Below are 20,220 nucleotides of genomic sequence, written 5' to 3'. Positions count from 1 at the left end.
CATGAATACAACAGCAACAATGGCAGGAGCCTAGTACGAACCAGGATTTGATTATGTACAGTAGGTGGGATTTTTTTCACGTTATTGCTCAGTAATTCCAAAAATTACTGAGCAATAGTGATCTGAGAGAGCGAGATTTGTGCACCTCCTCTGGGTGCTATGTTCAGGACAGGACAGCTCAGAGAGAGAGAGAGAGAGTGAAAGGAAGTGTGTAATACTCTGCACAGGTCTAAGTAGAATGATCACTACTCCAGCCCCAGTAACAAATGCCAATGCTTTAAAGGAAAACCCTTAAAATGGTAGCTTTTAAGAGATTAAGACAATAAATACAATATAATTGATTGGCAGAGAGTCATCACGTGTTTATAAGGGACAAAAACACATAGGCTGGAATAAAACAAATGTACTTTAACGAGATCCCTCAAGTTAAATTGCAAGTTCCCATGTACTAAAGGTAAACAAGATCTAACTAAGTTTTTATTTCCATCCTTTGTGGTGAGCCTCATTCTAAATAAATACTCAGACAGACAAACAACCATATACATTTCGAGACGTGAACGGACAGTTTAACAGTGAAAATAAAGTTTACCTTCACCTTGTGCCAGACAGTTTTCAGTAGGCAAATCAACACCTCAAAAAGCTCAAAGTAAAGAAGCGGTGAGTGGAGGAAAACTTGAGTCAGAGTCTGTACTCGCTCTTTTTTTTCTCCCTGCAACCTTCAACATACACATCAGCGTGCAAACTCATACGTGCAGTTGCACACCTACACACACACACACACACACACACACACACACATACACACATACACACTGACAGTCTTACCCAACTCCACTCTGCTCATGTGTGAAATGAGCAAGGGTCTTATCTCTTCGAAACACACCACTGAGCCAGAGGAGAAGGAGAGAGAGGGAGATGCACAATGGGAGAGAAGGGAGCAGAAAAAAAGAAAGGGGGTGGGGGTGGAGGGGTCTGAGCAAGAGGGAGGTGTCACGTGGTGTGCATGCTGATGACTGTGGACACTGGAGGCTGCAGCAGACTTTACAGTAACCGTGAAAAACCTTGTGTTTCTCTGTCACACTGACCTCGATCGGCAAGCTATAACGCACAAACAAATGGCCGATATTAATATTCCTACAACAATTTAATCAATACACAAGTTTCTGCTCATTTTGTAGACGTCTTAAAGCGGGGGAAGGCCGGATATGAATGAGCAATTATTCTATAATGTGAGTCAAGTGAGAAATCAAGAGAGGGCATGGAGTCCAGCATTGGAGAAATCTGGCCTGCAATGAGAGACTTTGACCACTCAAACGGGCAGCTCTGAGAAAGAAGGTCTTCCTCCTGGTTGTTCTAGGCAGCTGCACATACATGGGATTTTAATTGAAATGTTTATTTTCCAACACTGATCGAACTCTCTGTGCTGTAAAGCAACCTAAGAAACTGAACGTGTGCAAATGAGAGTAGGACAATATTTGTATTAATACAACATGTCACTCTTTAAGAGATGGAGAGATTACCTGTAATCATCTGCTGTGTGTGATACTTCTCTGTCAGCTGTTACAGACTGTAATACCTGTTGTTATTTTGATCATTTTAAATACCAGACATTTTTAAGAGATGTGTTTGATGGGTCAGTCTGATTTTCGTTTTATGGGTGTGTTGTTTAATAAATCTTAAAGTAAAGGGCTAAAAATAATAATAATTTGGTGACACATTTGGGAATGACTGATATATGATAATAAAAACAGCAAAAACTCACATTTCACTCACAAACAGCTTATGTTTAATGTTTGGCTGGTGGGGTCTAAGTTCTTTCACTTGTTGCTTTTCCTGCAGCATTCCTCCTCTTGACTGCCATTGCTTTTGGAGACTTAACTGGATTTTCTTTCACCATCTCCATTCGGTTCGATGCATCTCTCTCTCTCCCTCTTTCTCTCAACAACAAGCGGCTCCTCCAGCTCTCTCGCTTGCTTAAGTGTCTTGCACAACTTAAAACATATAAACTTTGCTTGGCGTGCTGAAAATCAATGCCCAGCAAGCTCCTGTCTCTCCTGTTGAAAACGCAACTGAGTAAAGAAATACGGCAAATTGATTAAAGCAAAATAGTGTGTTAACAGGATGTAAGAGCACAGAAGAATCCAGGTGGATAATTTATCACCAAACACCTCAAATTAGTATGATTAGAGATATTATTTAAATGTCATATTTAAAAGGTGCATTTACTCCATGGAATACTGAATGTTGCTTTAATTTTACATGCTATATTTAATACATGCAGCCTGAGGTTGCACTCAACTCAAGGTGGATTTCTGTAGGCACAGGCATAACTTATTTACCTGATGCTAAACTACAGGCATTAAATTCATTTCTCAATAAAAAATAACCTGAACATTTTCCCCAAAAAAAACTTTTGGAGATGTTGAACCCTCGCTCTGAACTGCACGTGCTGGAGACAAAATGTGCCAGCTGCTCTGATGTGCTGGAAGAAAGAAAGTCACACAATGCACCAATTAAAAATGTAAAAACATGATTAAAGGGCTATAGCTGAGCACAGATAAAGCATTAAATACATGATCAACAGTGTGTGACATGGGAAAACAACAAACAAAGATAAAAACTCAATATAAATAAACACTTATTATCTTATGCTCTCTTTAATGACATACAGGAGATGGTGAAAAGGTGAGAATGTCTATTTTCTGTGACAGCTCCCTCTTTCTCATAACCTCATGAGGCAAAACTTTAATTCTGAGGAACCAACGAAGTTTGGGACTAAGATTTTAATTGTGGTTGTGGTTAAGGTCAGGGTTACATGCATTAAGAGCTTAAGTTAGGGATAATATGTGATGATGCAGACCATCACTGCGGGTTTGTGGTATTAGTTTCACACTCACTATTATGCAGACTCTCAAACAGGAATAAAAACACCAACACATACATGCAAACTCAACAACACATGTAGGAAGTGTGCAGACTGCCATCTAGTGGTGACAACTAGCATGTCCCCTGTTGCACTCTGTTGTTGGAATAAAGAATATCGACCAGCATTGATCCAAGACTGTGTGTTGTTGTTAATTGAAGACATATACAGTTCAAGGGAAACTACAAAATGTTATTTAAAGATTATAATAATTACAACAACAACAACAACAACAACAGCTCCAGCTCCAGCACTAATACTACTGCTACTTCTACTACTACTACTACTACGACTACTACACACCAAACTATAAAACCATGACTCTCCCCTCTATAACAATTCAGAATATTTCCATTCTCAACAATATGTGTCTCACTGAAAAGACATGTTACAATTGACCACAATGTCCAGTAAGTCCCCATGTGTAATAAATACGCTTGGATTTTGATCAATGATCATTCATCTACAGGACCAATCATTATTCTACGTGCATGAATCTACACCAATAAGAAATAGGAAGGAGGCGGGTCTTCTTCCACTTCCGTATTATTCCATGACCAATCAGGTTGGCGATGTCGCCCGGGTGATGTCGCGGGAACTGCTACTCTTTCTAAACACGAAACATTTACACCTCAAGTCCTGACCTGGGCGAGCTGCCACCAAAGAGGTATTTCAATTAATATTTGTTCACACAATACTTTAATGAAAGTGCACAGCTCTGTTACAAATGTTTGACCCAGGTTTTCTGGTAATTTTCGAGTCGGCTAACATTGCGAGCTAAGGAGATAAACGACTCCGAAGCTAGGTATTGGCTGTGTAACCGAAGTATACCGGAAAAGACTCGATAGTTTCTTCAAAATACAACGGTCTTCTTTTGCCTGTAAGTCAAATCATTCGTTAGCGTTTTGTATTTTAATAACGATAATTCTGTGGCTAAATGCGTTTTTGTTTCTAAAGGGAGATATTTCAGAATAACCTTATTTTCTCCCAGAAAGTAAATGGTGTAGACGACGTGTTTTATTTTGACAGTTATATCCGGATGTTGTTTTATCCAAGATGTTTACATTTTAACTCTTTGATAATATCCTGTGACGCACCATATGACATAGAATGCATACTATTATAGAACAAAAGTTTCGGCGAACGTTATTTATGGAGGGTGTAGAGTTTTTAGCATTTTCTGTTGCAGATTGTATTTTCTAATTTATATTTTCTTTGTTCGCTATCTCTGACATGTTAAGCTCGTTCTGCTCGTGCAGGGCATTTACCCTATTATCCACCTATTATTTTGTTTTAAATGTAAGTGTTTAAGCAATCAATATGCAATCTCTATGCAATCCATAGAGAGGATGGATCAAAGACAGGCCCGGATCACAGTCAACATTCACACACACTTATCGATAAATCAGAGAAAGAGACGAGAATGCTCAGCAGTTCCACCTGCGTTTTATTGGAAAATACACGTTCTAGTTGGTTCGTTAAATAAATGCATTTTTAATTTCTGATGTTATGTGGCAGTATATGGGAATTGCAATTTGATACTTTCACATAGTGTGCTATTTTAAATTGAAGTGGGTGATGTGATTTGTGAGAAATGGAAATATTATGTAAATTTAATAAGCAAGAACAGTCAGCATTGATCCTTCACTGATATAAAAAAGTTAGTCAGTATTATTTGGTCAAAGACATTGTAACACAGTTAACATTTTTTGTCACAACTAAAATATAACTGAAACAAGATACCTTGGATTAATTTTTGTCTCAAAGTCTAAGGTGAGACGGACTCAAATATTTGTCCTATAAACCAATTGACCCTCTACATTTCATGTCGATTATCTTACTCTACCAATGTGCTGCTGTACTGGCATCCACTAGCCACACTAAAAACAATATACTGTACCTGTAACAATATTGCACCTTGAAGTGTGTCATTTGTCAAATGTCAGCATTTGTCTATAAGATATGCTACACACACACACAAACAAGCCGTAATGTCTTTTTTTTCACGCTTTTTCTTTTTCTTCAGTTATGTGACTTCTCATTGACTGATGGACTGGATGGTATCAATATGTCTCACAGACTGAGCACGGAGGAGCTGGATGCACAATTTGAGCTGTTCTTAAAAGAGGTAACTTAACATTCTGTATACTATTGGCATTGCTTATTGTGCATGTGATACTATACGGGTTGCTTAAATTGCACGGTATGAACTGAGCCATTCATTTGTAAATGTCACAAGCAGCAGCCAGCTTTGATTAATATGAGTGTCTCTGAAATCACCTAAAACATAAACTCAATTCTCCTTTGTGTGAAAACCCATTGTATGATCATATATCTGTATTTACAAGTAACAATAGTTAAAACAGTCTTATTCTGATGGCATTTCATCTGGTTGCATGTCAGTGTGTTTCAGACGAATCAGTGGATTTGGGCAACTATGAAAAACAGCCTACGGTTAAAGGCGGCCAGAAATCAGCCTCTAAACCAGCAGTGTCATGGTGGCAAGATGACAACCATGGTGATGAAGAAACAGGCAGAGGTAATAATGAGGAAAAGACTCTCCATAACAAAACATTTGCCACACTGATTGTATACGTTCTTTATGTGGCCCTTATGACAAAGCTGTTTTCATGAAGGACACAAACATCAGTTACTGTCATCTCTCCATCCTCCTCCCTCTGCTGCTGGTGTGGATTTATCTCCTACATGGTCATTGCAACCTCATGAAAGCAATATTCTTGCTCATTTTGGCATGTTCAAGAATTCACAAGACAATTAACATATAAGAATACATACATTATATGCTAAATATTTACTCATCTTTATTTTACTAATGTGTTGTCTGTCATAAATTAGACTTATATGTGATAATGTCCTATAAACTAATATCTCACACTGTTTCTTATTTCCTCTCTCCCCAATAGAGACGCCTAAAAGCAGATTCATCAAAGCCAGAACGCCACAGCCCGAGAACGAGGGTAAGAACATGTAGACTGAAGCTTCTCTCAGAGCTGCACTGAACTTCAGACATTCTCCAGAGATTGACAGGTCAAAGTGAACTGACAGGAAAAATTGTTTTTGTGGATTCAATTGGAAGGAAGTCTTAGTCTTATGTCTTAGTTGGGGCATGAAAATATAAAAGCAGCTGTATGTGTAGTTTTTAAAAAAAAATTTTTTTAAGTAGGGAGTCACATTATTTAGGTGTTAGTTTTCCTACAACTATAATTGACAGACCAAAGCACCTGACTGGACTGTATTTGTAGTCTTTTGTTGTAATCTTTGACTTACTTAATTGCTTTTTCAGGACTACTTGGTTCCAGGAAGTCTTTGAGGACATCTTTGGGGAAGTCTCACTCTATTCAAGAGGAGCAGGAGGATTCAGGAGACAGTGGTTTGAGGAAAGAAGATTTGGAATTATTTGTTCTCAGTAGAGACAACACAGATGCAGAGGGTGAGCTCACATTACTGATAAATGTGTTTTTTGGGTGCTGGATAGCTCGCCTGGTAGAGCTGGCCAGGCACTTCTGACGCTGTGGCCTCCTGCCATGGTAATGCTCCTAAAAATATCTTAAAAATTGTGCTTCTAGTCAGGGCAGCTTATCAGCATACTTCATCATGAGCAAGTGGAGTCTGAAAACACGGGCAGCCACTTTTTAAAAAAACTTATTCTATTCTGTTCTATTCTACTCTATTCTAGTAACAAAAGACAATTTTTTAACAATCTTTTTACTCCCACAATGGGGAAATTTACATTGTTACAGTAGCAAAGACAAGGTTAAGATAGTGAATAATAAACATTCATTTTAACTAGGGATGCACAGATTGCCATTTTTGGGGCCGATTACGATTTTTCAAGAAGTTTGACCTGCCGATACCGATTTTAGCCGATTTCGATTTCAATTTTTTAAACCACTTTAAAGCATACAGAGATATATATATTTTTGCATAATCTTTAATAGAACATTTTAACATAGAAATACAATCAGTTCACATCCAATATCCAACTAAAAATACAAAAACGAATCACTACCTGTATGTGTAGTTTATTTCAGTTTAGACATATTTCATAACATATTACCTACACACAAATAAGTAAATTAACTAATGACCAAGAGCGCAGATCTCTCGCTCGCTCTCTCGCTCTCTCTCTCCCGCTCTCTCTCTCCCGCACCGTGCCTTGCTCTCTGCGCACACAGGTTTAAATGACAAACAAACAAATGCTGATTGCTGATCAAAAGTTTTCTGCAAGTGATTTCTGACACTTGTCCCAAATATGACAGGCTTCGTTCAGTGATTGAAACAAATATATAAACATTAATGAAACGTTTACATGCAGAGCGCTCACTCGCTAAGCAGACAGCAACCGCAGCCGCGCGGATGTTGTGTAATCAAATACACCGGCATGGCGGTATATTATAACCGAAAAAAAACTATTCGGTGTGAACCGGTATACCGCCCAGCCCTACACTCTACTACATGTGCGTTGCTGATGCTGCGCGATGCGGGTGCATTTTGATCGGCTTATTAAAATCGGAATATTTTGACTGACCGGCCGATCACGTGAAAATCGGCCTATTCCGATCACTGGCCGATTAATCGGTGCATCCCTAATTTTAACACTATAAAGTAGACGTTACATAATCGAAATATCTACAGCATGAACTTAATACTTAGTGTAAAATTGCCAGGAATATTGCACATAATATGTTGCACTTTTGTAACACACACACTCATTGTCAGATTTTGAGGTCAAGAAAACATTATGTGTGCTCTCGTGTGTGTGCAGACTCTGTGAATGTCCCAGCTGTGAACATGATCAATATGGGCTTGGACACTCTGGAAGAAGAAGAAGCGAAAGCTGGGTTTTTTGCCCAACTGGAAGCTGGAGCCTCATCAACTATAGATTACTCCAAACTGAACAAAGAAATGGACTCAACTAGTTCTACCTTTGGACCCAATCTCAGGTATGCCATTACACCCACTAAGCGGAGACAAAATACTCAGGAGAGGAGTGGGACAAAATAGCGATACATCATCATCCTGACTCATGAGACCTGATTATCGATAAGCTGGTGCCAGGGTTTAACTTTGAAAATATTGGTGCTCTCAACTGATTTCCCCACCTATTTGACATTTTTTACTCTTTAGACAGACATCATGATGTATGATATGACTGCCTTGTCTTTTTCACCCTTACGTAGGGAAGATAAAGCAAAAAGACCTTCTATTAAACACAAGCCAGGCCATATTTGTCGTGTATCTGCACTATTCTTAGGACTTCACCAACATAAAGCAGTGCTGCCTTTAACGTTTGCTCTGAATGTTGACATCACATGAGAAACCACTGGTCTGTGGTGCACACCACACTACTGCAACGTCCACATTCAAGCTTTTTCTCTCCCCCATTCATCACCTCTCAACCCTGCCATAGAGTCAAACTTTTACTTTTTACAAGTTCACCAGGTCCTGTGCCAAAAGGAAATACTGCACACAGCACTAGCATACTTAAAGAACACATGCTTGCTCATGGTGCATCTGATGCAGTGACTTTGTTGCATCTCTGTCCTTGAGGCCCAGGGTTGTCAATGTAATTAATGAGGATGGATATCTTCCCTCCAGGAAAGCTGATGAAGCAGTGGAGCAGAATGATGATGGTCTAAGAAAGGCACGAGTCACAGAGACCACCTCTCCAGGTAAGAGAGTTTATCCCTGCCAAACGTCTTTGTTATTTTATCACTCACTGTCTATGTGCACTTTAATGTCTTTTTCCCCCTGTATGTTGTTGCATAGGCTCTCCACACTATAGTGAGGATTTTGAGGATGAAGAGCATGAGAAAGAGCCTCCTGAGCAGGGGGTTCGTAATCTATGATAAAACTATACAAATACATTATTGATTGGCATTGTTTCCATATAACGCATTTGTGTTCCTAGCATAATATAGCATAAATAATGCCTTGGTACTATGATGAGGAATAACATGACACTAAATGGCAGGAACTACTGTATGTGTGTCAAGGTGAACTTTATCGGTTTGAGAGATGGATAAAATCCACATTGTTTAAGATGCTGAGGAACTCGGCCAAAATGGCTGTCGTTTGTGTGTGTGTAGCTTATTATGGCAGGAGTTTATCCTTTTTAAGGTTGTAACGTGCCTATGATGACAGGATTGTTTCAAAACAACAGTTGATGCTGAAAACAAGATTCCTGAAATAGTAATCATCATGATGATATGCACCGGCCTTAATATTTGTTTGATTTGAAATATCACTTTATGTCATGTCATGTTTTTTTTCCAGAAGCCTAAGATGTCCTCTATAATAGCCAAAGGTAAGAGCCAACAGCCTAATATTATATAATATGTCACTATTCAACACAGATTCTAACTACTGCAGCTTGAATAGATGTATAACAAGCAGGATAGTAATGTTTGTCACTCTAACTTACCGTTTCCCTCAGTTTCTCTGTTTGATTCGTTGGATGACACTGGTGGAGACGACAGAAGAAAGGACACAGCAGGATCGCTGGACAAAGGTTCATAACACAAACACACAGTCAAGTTGAAGAAGCTGGATTAAATGTTGTTACACTCAACAAAATCATTTTGTACCCAACTGTATTGTACATTATTATGTATTGAATAGCAAGACAAAAGTTGGAACAAATTGTGGCGGGAAGAAGAGATCCCTCCTCATCTCAAATAAACCAATCAATTAATAAAATAAAGCTTTTTGGCCTTTAATAGCCTTTATGTATGAATATATGATTTTTGTTTCCCCACCAACAAGAAACCTTTTGACTGAATCAGTGACTGAATTTGGCTCAGTAATGTAGCTCTGTTTTTTTGACATGACATTCAAAATAATCAGTGCTTTGAGTCCCTGAGTGTCTGCTTGTTTCTCATCCCGACACATTTATTTCAGTTTTCACTGCTATTGCCGATTTGTCTTTTGTGTTTTTCTGATAGAATACACTATATTTGTTATCTGTGCAGGTAATTCATATGTGAAGAGTGGAGGCTCAGAGATGGACGCTCTTCAGGAGGCCTACAGACAGATCCATGTTGTGGAGGATTCGGATGACTATAAACACAGTCAGCGTTCGTCATCTCTGGAAGGGAGAGGGAGGCTTCACAGATCTGTGTCTCCATCCTCCCCTCCTCAACTTGCCAGACAGTCTCTTCTGCCTGCTTCTACCAATGAGTCAGGTGAGACACTGCCTTTCTCTAAACAGTAGTCCTTGTCTTTCTTTCTATCTGTCTGCAGTTTGCTTCTACAATTCCCTTATAGCTTTCTTGTTTTCAAATGTTGAAGGCACAACAAGTGTATCCTACACAAGCCATGATGCTTAGTAAATTCTGTAGTGATTTGTTCAGATTAGTTCATGATAATTAATGAATATATATATATATATATATATATATATATATATATATATATAATTATTAAAAAAAATGTTTATTGTTTATATTGTTAAGTACTTTGTAATGAGAATTTTGAAACTTTGTATATAGACCTGCCCACTGCAGAGGAGCTGATGAAGCCCATCCGAATCGAGGAGCATATAAGAGGATTTACCCTTCAGCCTGTCAGGTTAGTAATCTTAAAAAGAAATCTGGGAATTGTCCAAAATTATGATATCATACGGCATCATTATTGGGAATGAAGCAGTTCTGATTTCATTGGTCAAGATTGTAGCTCTTTAAAGTTCTAAATCTGTAGACCTCTTGTATGCAAGTAACTGTGGATTGTGTTTTCGGACTTTGTATTGGTGTTCTGCACTGCCGTCCTGTTTGATATGTGCCTTCATTATAGGCTTTAAAGGGTCTTCAATTTATTTTTGTTGAAAGCTGCAGAAACCCTGATCAGTGACTCTCACATCAATAACCAAATGTGCAAATAGAGAAAATTCTTCCAAGTCAAAACCTGAATTTAGCAAGTGAGAAACAGTAACACATAATGCTCTAAATGATTTCTTCTTTCTTTACGTTTTCTGTTCACAGTGGTTTAGAACCAAACCAAGAAAAAACACTCAACTCATTGGAACATTCTTTCCCAGATGTGACGTGTGCCGAGTCACAACATAAGGAAGTGGGGAGGGAAGACGTGAAGGTAAAGGGAGCTAAGGAATTGACTTCCCGTCCTTCCAGTCCCCAACCAAATGACCAACCAAATGAGCTGATATGGAGCATCAGAGACGAAGTAGAGAGGCTGATGGAGGATCACAACAAGACTTTTTCTTTCAGTTCCCCTCAGGCTGGAAAAGTTAAGAAGCAACCGGTGAGAACATGTCAGCAGTGTTTTGATTTGTTGTTCCTCATAAATAAATTAAAAATGTAAAGACATTTTTTTTGGAAGAGGATACCTTTTTAATCAGACAACGGGTTTCTCGTGTTCCTGTCAAATCATTTGTCTTATACAGCAGTGTGTCACTTTATTTGCGTTTTTCACAGGCCACCCGGAGCACTACTACTTCTCATCCTTCTACATCCTTGTTGAAGAAACCCACTGTGGCTCCTGTGAGAGGCAGGGAAGTGGGGAAGAGAACAGCAGTGACCTCCAGTTCATCAGGGATCAGTAGAGTTACAGCTGCAGCCAAAACCTCATCTCTGCAACATCCACGAAGAGCCAAACCAACAAAGAGCCAAGAAAAAGACGACAGCACAGGTTATTAGTGACACGCACACACCAAATACCCAGGTGTGAAAACACAAGGATAATTTTAGACAAACTTCTAAATAGGTGTTTTCAGACTTGAACTTCACAGTTAACATAAAGATTGCATTTGTATTGTCTCATGAGTTTCCCGATACCAATCTCTTATCAGTTTCATCTGATATTCAGTGCCTAAGCACTCACAGTGGTGCATGGACCAATTGTTCTTTGAGGAATTTTTTATTTTACTTTTATTCTGCAACGAGCAGATTTTTTAATCCTAAACGTTTGTGAAAACGGTAATTTCGAATTTAATGTCCATCTTGGCGATTTGTGCGTTTAGTGAATTAACAAATTCGTCTGAACACGACGAATGACACATGAAAACGAAGTCAAGGGCATAGTGCCACCTGCTGGCAGCACGGCAGCTGCGAGGGCCCACACATTCTCTTTGCAGCTTTAATTGGTTTTGATTTGTGAATGCTTGTGTATCTTCATAATTGCTGGGACATGGTGTGGAATCAGTGTGTCATGTTTGTTTCTGTATTTGCTTGATTTGCAGAGCCAAGTGTGAAAGTGAGCAGTGAGCTTGTGTCATCCGTTCACTCCTTAGTGACTGTCCTCCAACAACAGATGGACACCACTGGTCCACAGGAAACCAGGGAGATACATCATCCTCCAAAGTTCAGAGTAAGAAAAAAACCTCAAACAAACTTTTTAATGAAAAGCTTTGCCATTGCCAAAGGGTCTTATGTTAATGACTATACATATAATTTTATGTGCAGCACCAGAATCATCAAGCCTAAAGGTCTCAGTTTTTAGGATGTGAAGTCACTGGGTGATCTATACAGATATTACAGGATGAACATTGTTTCTGTTTGTCATGAGAGAGACATTAATCAGTCCCTAATATCATTGTCGTAAAAGTTTACATGGACTAATGTGAGGAGGAATAGACCCATGGTTGTGTAGGTGCTATTGCCAAGGTTTTAGCCACAGTCACAGTTTGGGGTATGATGTATACTGCCTTTCTCCTTAGGCAGGTTGTTGTTAACACCTTTATTTGAGGTATGAGTCATCATCATTCAGGTGATATTGGTGTCAATGTCTAACTTGCAGAGGGATGAATACAGCTCTCTGGTGGATGAGCTGAGAGTCCAGCTTGCTCAGAGAGAGGGGGAGCTGCAGGAGATGAAAGAAGCAGCCGAGGAGCTCCACTCACTCAGACAGCAGAACTATGTACTGCAAAGCAAGGTACTGAAATCATAATGCCTTACAAAACAAAACATTGCTATATTTAGGAACGCAGTAAGAGTGGTGTGGAGCTGATACTAGGCTTAATCAAAAATGTGTAAACCGATTTGAAGCTGGTTTGAATGTAATATTTGTTTAGATTTAGCATTTACACACAAGAGTAATGTAGACCTTATTTGTGCTGTTTAGCTGTAATGTATGCAGATGAAATATGCTGTCTCAGATTTGTAAATGATCAGTACTTCAGATAAAATAAAGGGTTGGATTTTCCACGTAGTAACAGTTTATTATTGTGTTGTGTATGCAATGTGGGTTTCCCCCTCTCATCAGCTACGAAGTGCAGAAGAAGCCAGTCAGAGGAAGAGACTGGCCGAGGCCACAGACTCTGCGACAGAGGCAATGCTCAGACGGATGGAGAATGAAATGAAAGAGCAGGAGACACTCATAAAGGGTTACCAGCAGGTGTGTGTGACGGGGCCTTCTTATATTGACTGTTCTTAGACTTCTAGTCTAGTTTTGCATATGGATTTCCCTTTTTTGTATGCCCAGCTTAAACATTAAAACATGTCACCCTCATATTTCTGATATATATATATATATATATATATATATATATATATATATATATATATATATATATATATATATATATATATATATATATATAATACAAGAATAAAACCAGTTATTTTACAGGAAAATGAGAAACTGTACGTGCAGATGAAAGGTCTGCAGGCAAAGACTAAAGCCAGTGAGGAGGCCATGTTTAATGAAAACTCCAGGCTGCTGAGTGAACTGAGCATCATGAGGTAGGTTCAGTGTTGTTTTGTCTAACATTACAGATGTTCCTGGACAGTTTACAGTGATACAATTGAGGCATATTTATCAGTCAAGCAAATTGTTTGCTATCAGCTGATTATTATTAATTGAGTATCACTTCTTTATGTAGATTTGTGTACTTCAGATTGAAGAGACCATAACTGTCTGTCAACTAATCTTCATTTAATTTTTTTTCAGTTTTGAGTATCAGTAATTACAAATTAGACTTCATATTTAAACTATCTTTGGTACCAGGGAACAGATGAGTAAAGCCTCAATACCCGCAGAAAACGTCTGTTTAATGGATCACGCTCGACGCATAACAGACCTGCTGGCTGAAATAAAGACATTTCAGGTAAGGACCACAACCGCTGAGAAGGAGCATGTGTTTCACCCTCCTCATTTACCATAAAAAGCATGTGTCTGTGTCCAGAGGAATGAGGCTAAGCTGTCTGAGGACATTCACAGACTGAGGCAGGAAAAGCAGGCTCTGGATACAGACCTACAGCTGTTGAAGAAAGAGAGAGACCTGGCTAAAGCTCAAGTCATGTCCACCTCAGGTAAAACTGGATACTGATTAAGACTGAATGACTCAGAAATACTGTAAAACTCGAATCCATTCAATTCAATTCACTGGGAGCTAAAAGCAGAATAATCGATAAAAATATCAGTTCAAACTTGCGCCAACTGGGGGAAAAAAAGCTCACAATGTGTATAATTTATTAACACATCCCTTTTCAATGTGTCAGCTGATAAGACTTCTGAGATGCATGTATTGGAAGACAAGCACAGAGAGGACGTGCTGGCCCTGAAGAAGAAGCTACAGTGGTTTGCTGAGAACCAGGAGCTGCTGGACAGAGATGCGAGTAGACTCAAAACTGCTGCAGCAGAGATAGAACAGCTCAAACAGCAGGTGAGGCTCTGATTTGATGTTATTTTTGTAAAAGATAAAACTGAAGGTGAATGAAATTAGAATACCAGATACCAGTTTTTTCAAAATAAGTACAACTTGTTTGATGTACATAAAAGCTGGAGAAACACTTTTATTGCCTAGTTTGACAGTCAGTATCCTGGAAGAAAACATCAATTACATAATTTTAATGGATGTAGCTTTTGCAGCTATTTTAATTAAGTAGCTGTAAAAGTGCTGCCACAGTTTATAAAATAAAAGACCCTTAAAATTTGAAACATTAGCAGTATAAAACAGTGCAACAGAAACTTAAATGAGAAATAAATCAAGGGAAAAAAAAATAAGGCTTTCTTTAAAAAGCTGTTAAATTTCTGCCACAGATGAAAAAAATACCCTTGAGTTTCTGTGACAGTGTTGGTATAAAACGGCATTAGCATGAAATGGATGAAACTAATACACTTTAAAGTCATGTTATCGATCATATGTAACGATTTGTGAACTTGCTTATGCCTGATCACAAATTGCTTACAGGTAACAGATAATAGGTTATCTTTGTCTCAGGTAGAAAAACTGAAAATGGAAGTGGGCAAAAGAAGCAGTGAGCACCAGAGGAAGACAAGAGAGAAATCTGTCGATGTGAAGAAGATGCAAGACCTGCAGCGACAGGTTTATCTTACAACCGAAATGACTAATCTCTCCTCCCACAAGTTTATTTCTCTCCATTTCTCAACAGTCGTCCTCTTTTTTACCAGGTGAAGGAGCTGGAACAGATACTTAGACATCGAAACCCAAACTCCCTACCTGCTCTTATGTACGCTGCAGCCAGTGCTGGATATGAGGAGGACGGGGACGCTGACAAGACAACTCGGAACAAAAAGGTGTCTGCTCTGCTGGAGGACAGGATTCAGCATCTGGAAGCAGAGCTTGAGAGCCACGATGAGGAGGCCAAACGCAGCCTCAGGACCATGGAACAACAGTTCCACAGTGTCAAGGTACAACCGAATACAATGCAACATTTTGTCTATAACTGATCTAAATAATTGATTTATGTTGCCAGATGTACATCTACATAAACCTGCTCCTCACTAGGAACTGCATTTATCAAACTTCTGAGAATTACACCGTAGAACTGGAGAAAGCACTTGGAGAGTACAAAGGCTGCTCAGGTTCCAATAGTGACAAGAGACTTGTCCAACAAAAAGTTAATGTGTACATTTTACAAAGTACTAAATAAAGGTGACCATTTCTATTTGTAAATTAGCAATTTATTTATTTGTTTTACTTTTGAAAATAACGTTTTCACATTGAATAAAATTGAGATTTGACTAGATTTCAGGGTGCCTTGGATGTACTGCATATTCTGGATTAAAAACCACCACTACTATCTGTAATTGCACAAATTAGCATTACATATTATGTAATGCTAATTTGTGCAATTACAGAAGTTTTTAGGTTATTAGATTTTGTTTTAAGATTTCAGAATAGCAATGTGTTAGCCATCAAAAACATGATCTGAAAAGGGCTTTGTGAAACTGAAGCAGAAATGTCTAAAGCTAGCGGGAAACATGCTCTCTCGTTTCAGATGCGCTACGAGCAGCAGATTTCAGAGTTGGAGCAGAATCTGCAACAGAAACAGATTGAAGTTTCAAGCTCAGTAGTCGAGGGTCAGCCATGCATATCTGGGGTTCAAACTTTGGAGACGGAGCTACGGCAGGTGAAAGAAAGCCATGAGATGAAAGAGAAATCCCTCAATGAGCAGATTAAGTCTCTTCAGCAGCAACTCAAAAGCAGGGTGAGTATAGGATCTACCAAGGTCTAAGATTTAGCCTCACTGTTACTGCAGTCGGCATCACAGTGAGGTTGATGGTGCAAAGTTCTGTGTTAAATAGCTAAATATCCTGAAATCCTAAACCCCTTCCACCCTGTAGGCCCATCAAAGTCCAGGTCGACACCAGCGCCAAGCTGAGGAAGCCTTCGGGGTTCGGATAGAGCGATTAAACCAGGAGCTTTCTTCCAAAACACGAACCATTCAGGATCTGAACCGCACTGTGGAGAGACTGCAGAGGGAGAGGAGGAGCATGTTGTCTGTCCCCAACCCACGAGCAGAGACCCAGGTCCCACAGACCAAACGACAGCCTGGCCCAACCAAGACACTCGTCTCTGTTACTGCGGCACATACATGTGGAGTGGAAGAAACATTTCCTGCTGCTCAATATGAGAAGACCTACCAGCCAACGGAATATGAAGGTAAGAATGTGGACATTTGTTTTTGTTGACCTTCATGTGCATGCTTGCCTGGATACTTTAATGTGTATTGCATTAGGCATTTGATCATATCAAAATGTCATATCACAGTTATATCCATATCAAAAGGCTGACATTTTTAATGGAGTTTGTGGTATTGCAGAGAGTAGCTGAATGAAACAATCCTAACTCTGACTCTGCTGAACTTTCTTTTACTTGCATATCTTTGACAGGGAGTCACGTCTCAGAGGTTCTGCAGGAGAACACTGCTCTTACCCAGCGTCTGGAGGTGGGCGAACAGCAGTGGGAGAAGGAGAGGGAGGCGTTAAAGGCTGATGCTGCTCAAGCCAGGGAAGAGCTGTACAGGTATGTGCATCTTTATGAACCCATCAACATGTGTGGAGAGAATGGACTGTAACATGGCTAAAACATCTTCTAGGCTCCAGGAGCAGTCAGCAGAGCAGCTGTCCTCTCTGAAAGCAGAACATCTAAGAGTACTGGACCAGCTGCGGGCCACTCATGCCCTGGAACACTCGTCCTCAGTGGTTGCAGAACAGGCCAATAAGATCAACACTCAGGAGGTACAGGATCATTAACCCACCAGCTTCATGTTGTCAGAACGTTCTTATGATGTTTATAATGATGGAAACCTGTCGTTTACCCCCAGATACAGCTGAAACATCTGCAAGAGCAACTGAAAGAGCTGCACGGAACTAAAGATGCTCTGGCAGTGTCCAGGACTCGAGAGAATGTCCTGCAGAAGCAGGTTAGCGCACACACACACAGAAAGCACACCTAACCCTAACCCGAAAGCCGTTTACACTGTCACCTTAAAATAACCTTTATTTTATAGATGAACAAAAGGAAAAGCCCCATAACATTAAACATTAACGCTGCTGTCGAAACCATTTGTACAAATATGTGTTAGAAAAGCTCCATGGCCTCCTTCAGCTAACACATTCATGGGAGGGATGGAAACATGGGTTTTGGCATTTACTTGTCATTTGGTGTCGCACTTTTAAAAACAGTTGTGTGGCATATACAAAAAAAAAAGGAATACAAAGTCACTTTGGGAAAAAAGAATGTAGATCAATCACTAAGTCATGAAGTGAAATAAATAAATGAAGGATAAAGGATACAAATGCTGTCGCATTAACATTTCGGAAGTAGATTTAGTGTTACCTCAGGCTTGTTGCACTTCTCTTGATCTGAAATGAAGCAATAAAATAAAAGTTCCTCAAGTAACCTTCTTTGCATTCATTTGATTTAGAATCCAAATAGACAGCAACAAGAGACACTTAACATTCTTAATGTGCACGTAAAGACTTTTGTCAAAAAAAATCTTCCTTTATTTTACTGATGTATTATTGTATATTATAAATGCTGTTTGGATACAAATAGGTCTATTTCACTTTGATGCAAAAATAAAAAGTACACTTGAACTCCCTTGAACTGTAACCACAACCTGTAGGAAAACCTGACCTGACACAAAGCTCATTTGCTTTTTTATCTTTGTGTTGTTTTGTTTTTATCATTTCATCTGCAGAGCTCAAATATGTAGCTGGGCCTTTCTGCCTTTATGTCAACAAAATAAGTATTTTGTTGACATACATATTTAACCTTCTTCATTCAACCAAGATTAATACTGATTATTATTGTGGTTTTTGCCAGTCACTGATTCCTCTATGTTTATAGCTGACCAAATTGCTTATGGAGCTGAAAGAAGCTAAAGACGCTCAGAGCTCAGAGGTGAAGCTCCTGTGTAACCTGGAGAGGAAGATTGTCAACTTAGAGCTCAGGCACCAACACAGACAGACGGAGCTGAAGCAGGTAAAATGATCAAGATGTGAGTTTTTACAAAAAGCTTATAACAATAATGTTTGTAGCACTTTTAGTGCAATTTGTTGTCACACAGGACTTTTCCAACTACAGGAACTTACTGACGTGTAACATAGTTTCCCTGTCCTGACAACTGATGTTCTTGTTTGTAAAATAGAACACAAAGTGGTGCTGCCACATATTGTTCTTCCATTAACATGATGATGTTTAAATATAGAAGGTACAACCACCTGCAGCAGTAGGTTAATGGTAAAGAAATCATTTCAAAAATTAAAATTATATAAATAATGAAACTTCTCTCCTAATAAATTATCCTCAGCTTTGTTGCCAGGCGAGAGCCCCGAGGGCAGGACAAGCTGGTGCTGCATAGAGAAATCCTCAGTGGACCAGCCAGTCTCTTTTCTGTTCAGCCTCCATTGTCCACACGGCTTCGGTTTAAAGATTGGAACATGAAGACATATTTTCTGTAGCTTTGTGTGCTTCACTGGATGTGGGCATGTTCCTCAGTAAAGGTCGCATGTCTTGCAGGGCACTTTCTGTGCTTTACACATGAACAAACACACACTGCTAAGATCCATGTATTGAACATCACCATGAGCAACAGCTGGTGAATGAACCTTTCCTGATTTTTTTTCTTCTTTTTCTTTTTTACATTTTCAAAAGAAACCTGTAGCAATGCAGTGCTGCCTTGTTGCTACATGGATTAAACATTTCACAACAGAACCACCAAAATGGGTGGGTAGTGGGTCTATTCTCATGTTATAATGCCATTCCAGAGGTGAACCCGCCCTCAAAGTGTTTCTAAGAATTCAATGAGAACAAAGGCTGATCCGGAAATGAGTGCAGAACCACAAATATAGTACGTCTTCCTGTCCATTGCAGATCATTGGTGGCTCATGGCCGAGGGTGGAGGCCAGTCATCAGTCGGAGGTGGAGCACTGGAAGCACGTGGCTCAGGAGAAGAGCAGAGAGATAGAGGTGTTTCGCGTGGAGCTGGACTCCATCCTGGACATCATCAAACACCTCCAGAGGCAGGGAGTGGTCTTCCCTGCTCCAGGTCAACTCGCCTCGCTCACTGCACCCACAAGATCCTACTCCTAGAAGTCGTTCATAACTATCACGGTACTGAAGTAAACAACAAAAGCAATAATTAATATTCTAGCATTAGTCCAGGTTCAGTAGAAGTTGAGTAGAATGGACTCCCATTGATGAGCACTGCAGGAGTGTGAGGGAGATGTTTGTTTTCCCAGATCAATATTTCATGTCTACATGGAAAAAAAGCTACAGGAACATTCAAAGATGTGGCTCTGTAAAGAAGAAAATGTCATTGCACATTTGATGTGGCCATATTTAGTCACTACGATCTATTTCAATTTAAATTATTGTAACTTATTTCAGGTGTAGTGAAAAATAAATATATATTTTTTTTAAACATCCTTGTCTAACTATGAGCTTTGTGTTCACTGGAATGACGCGAGTCCTGTTTAAATCTTCTGCAAAGTATTTACAGTAGGATTTTTTTATATAAGGTTTAATATGGAACATGAACATTTATTGAAAATTGACACATTCTCGAATG

The 20,220-nt window shown here is 39.3% G+C and overlaps 1 protein-coding gene across 1 annotated transcript; it reads left to right on the top strand.

The window, feature by feature from the left end:
• Positions 1 to 3,499: 3,499 nt before the first annotated feature.
• Positions 3,500 to 19,927, top strand: cep162 (centrosomal protein 162). The gene is made up of 30 exons (XM_083890917.1): positions 3,500 to 3,590; positions 4,950 to 5,051; positions 5,327 to 5,462; positions 5,848 to 5,901; positions 6,228 to 6,374; positions 7,710 to 7,887; positions 8,543 to 8,616; positions 8,714 to 8,778; positions 9,221 to 9,251; positions 9,381 to 9,455; positions 9,916 to 10,128; positions 10,435 to 10,513; positions 10,924 to 11,200; positions 11,374 to 11,587; positions 12,138 to 12,265; positions 12,695 to 12,829; positions 13,160 to 13,291; positions 13,526 to 13,638; positions 13,904 to 14,003; positions 14,082 to 14,208; positions 14,398 to 14,561; positions 15,120 to 15,224; positions 15,311 to 15,550; positions 16,141 to 16,350; positions 16,487 to 16,805; positions 17,036 to 17,168; positions 17,242 to 17,383; positions 17,470 to 17,568; positions 18,498 to 18,632; positions 19,524 to 19,927. Exons 2-30 carry the CDS (start codon positions 4,992 to 4,994, stop codon positions 19,740 to 19,742), a joined length of 4,104 nt encoding a protein of 1,367 aa, XP_083747043.1. The 5' UTR covers positions 3,500 to 3,590; positions 4,950 to 4,991; the 3' UTR covers positions 19,743 to 19,927.
• Positions 19,928 to 20,220: the final 293 nt, after the last annotated feature.

The sequence above is a fragment of the Microchirus variegatus genome (genome assembly GCF_963457635.1).
Source record: "Microchirus variegatus genome assembly, chromosome: 1".
In the NCBI taxonomy this organism is placed as follows: domain Eukaryota; kingdom Metazoa; phylum Chordata; class Actinopteri; order Pleuronectiformes; family Soleidae; genus Microchirus; species Microchirus variegatus.
Note: the sequence above shows the minus strand (reverse complement) of the source record. Positions and strands in the feature narration are given on the sequence as shown.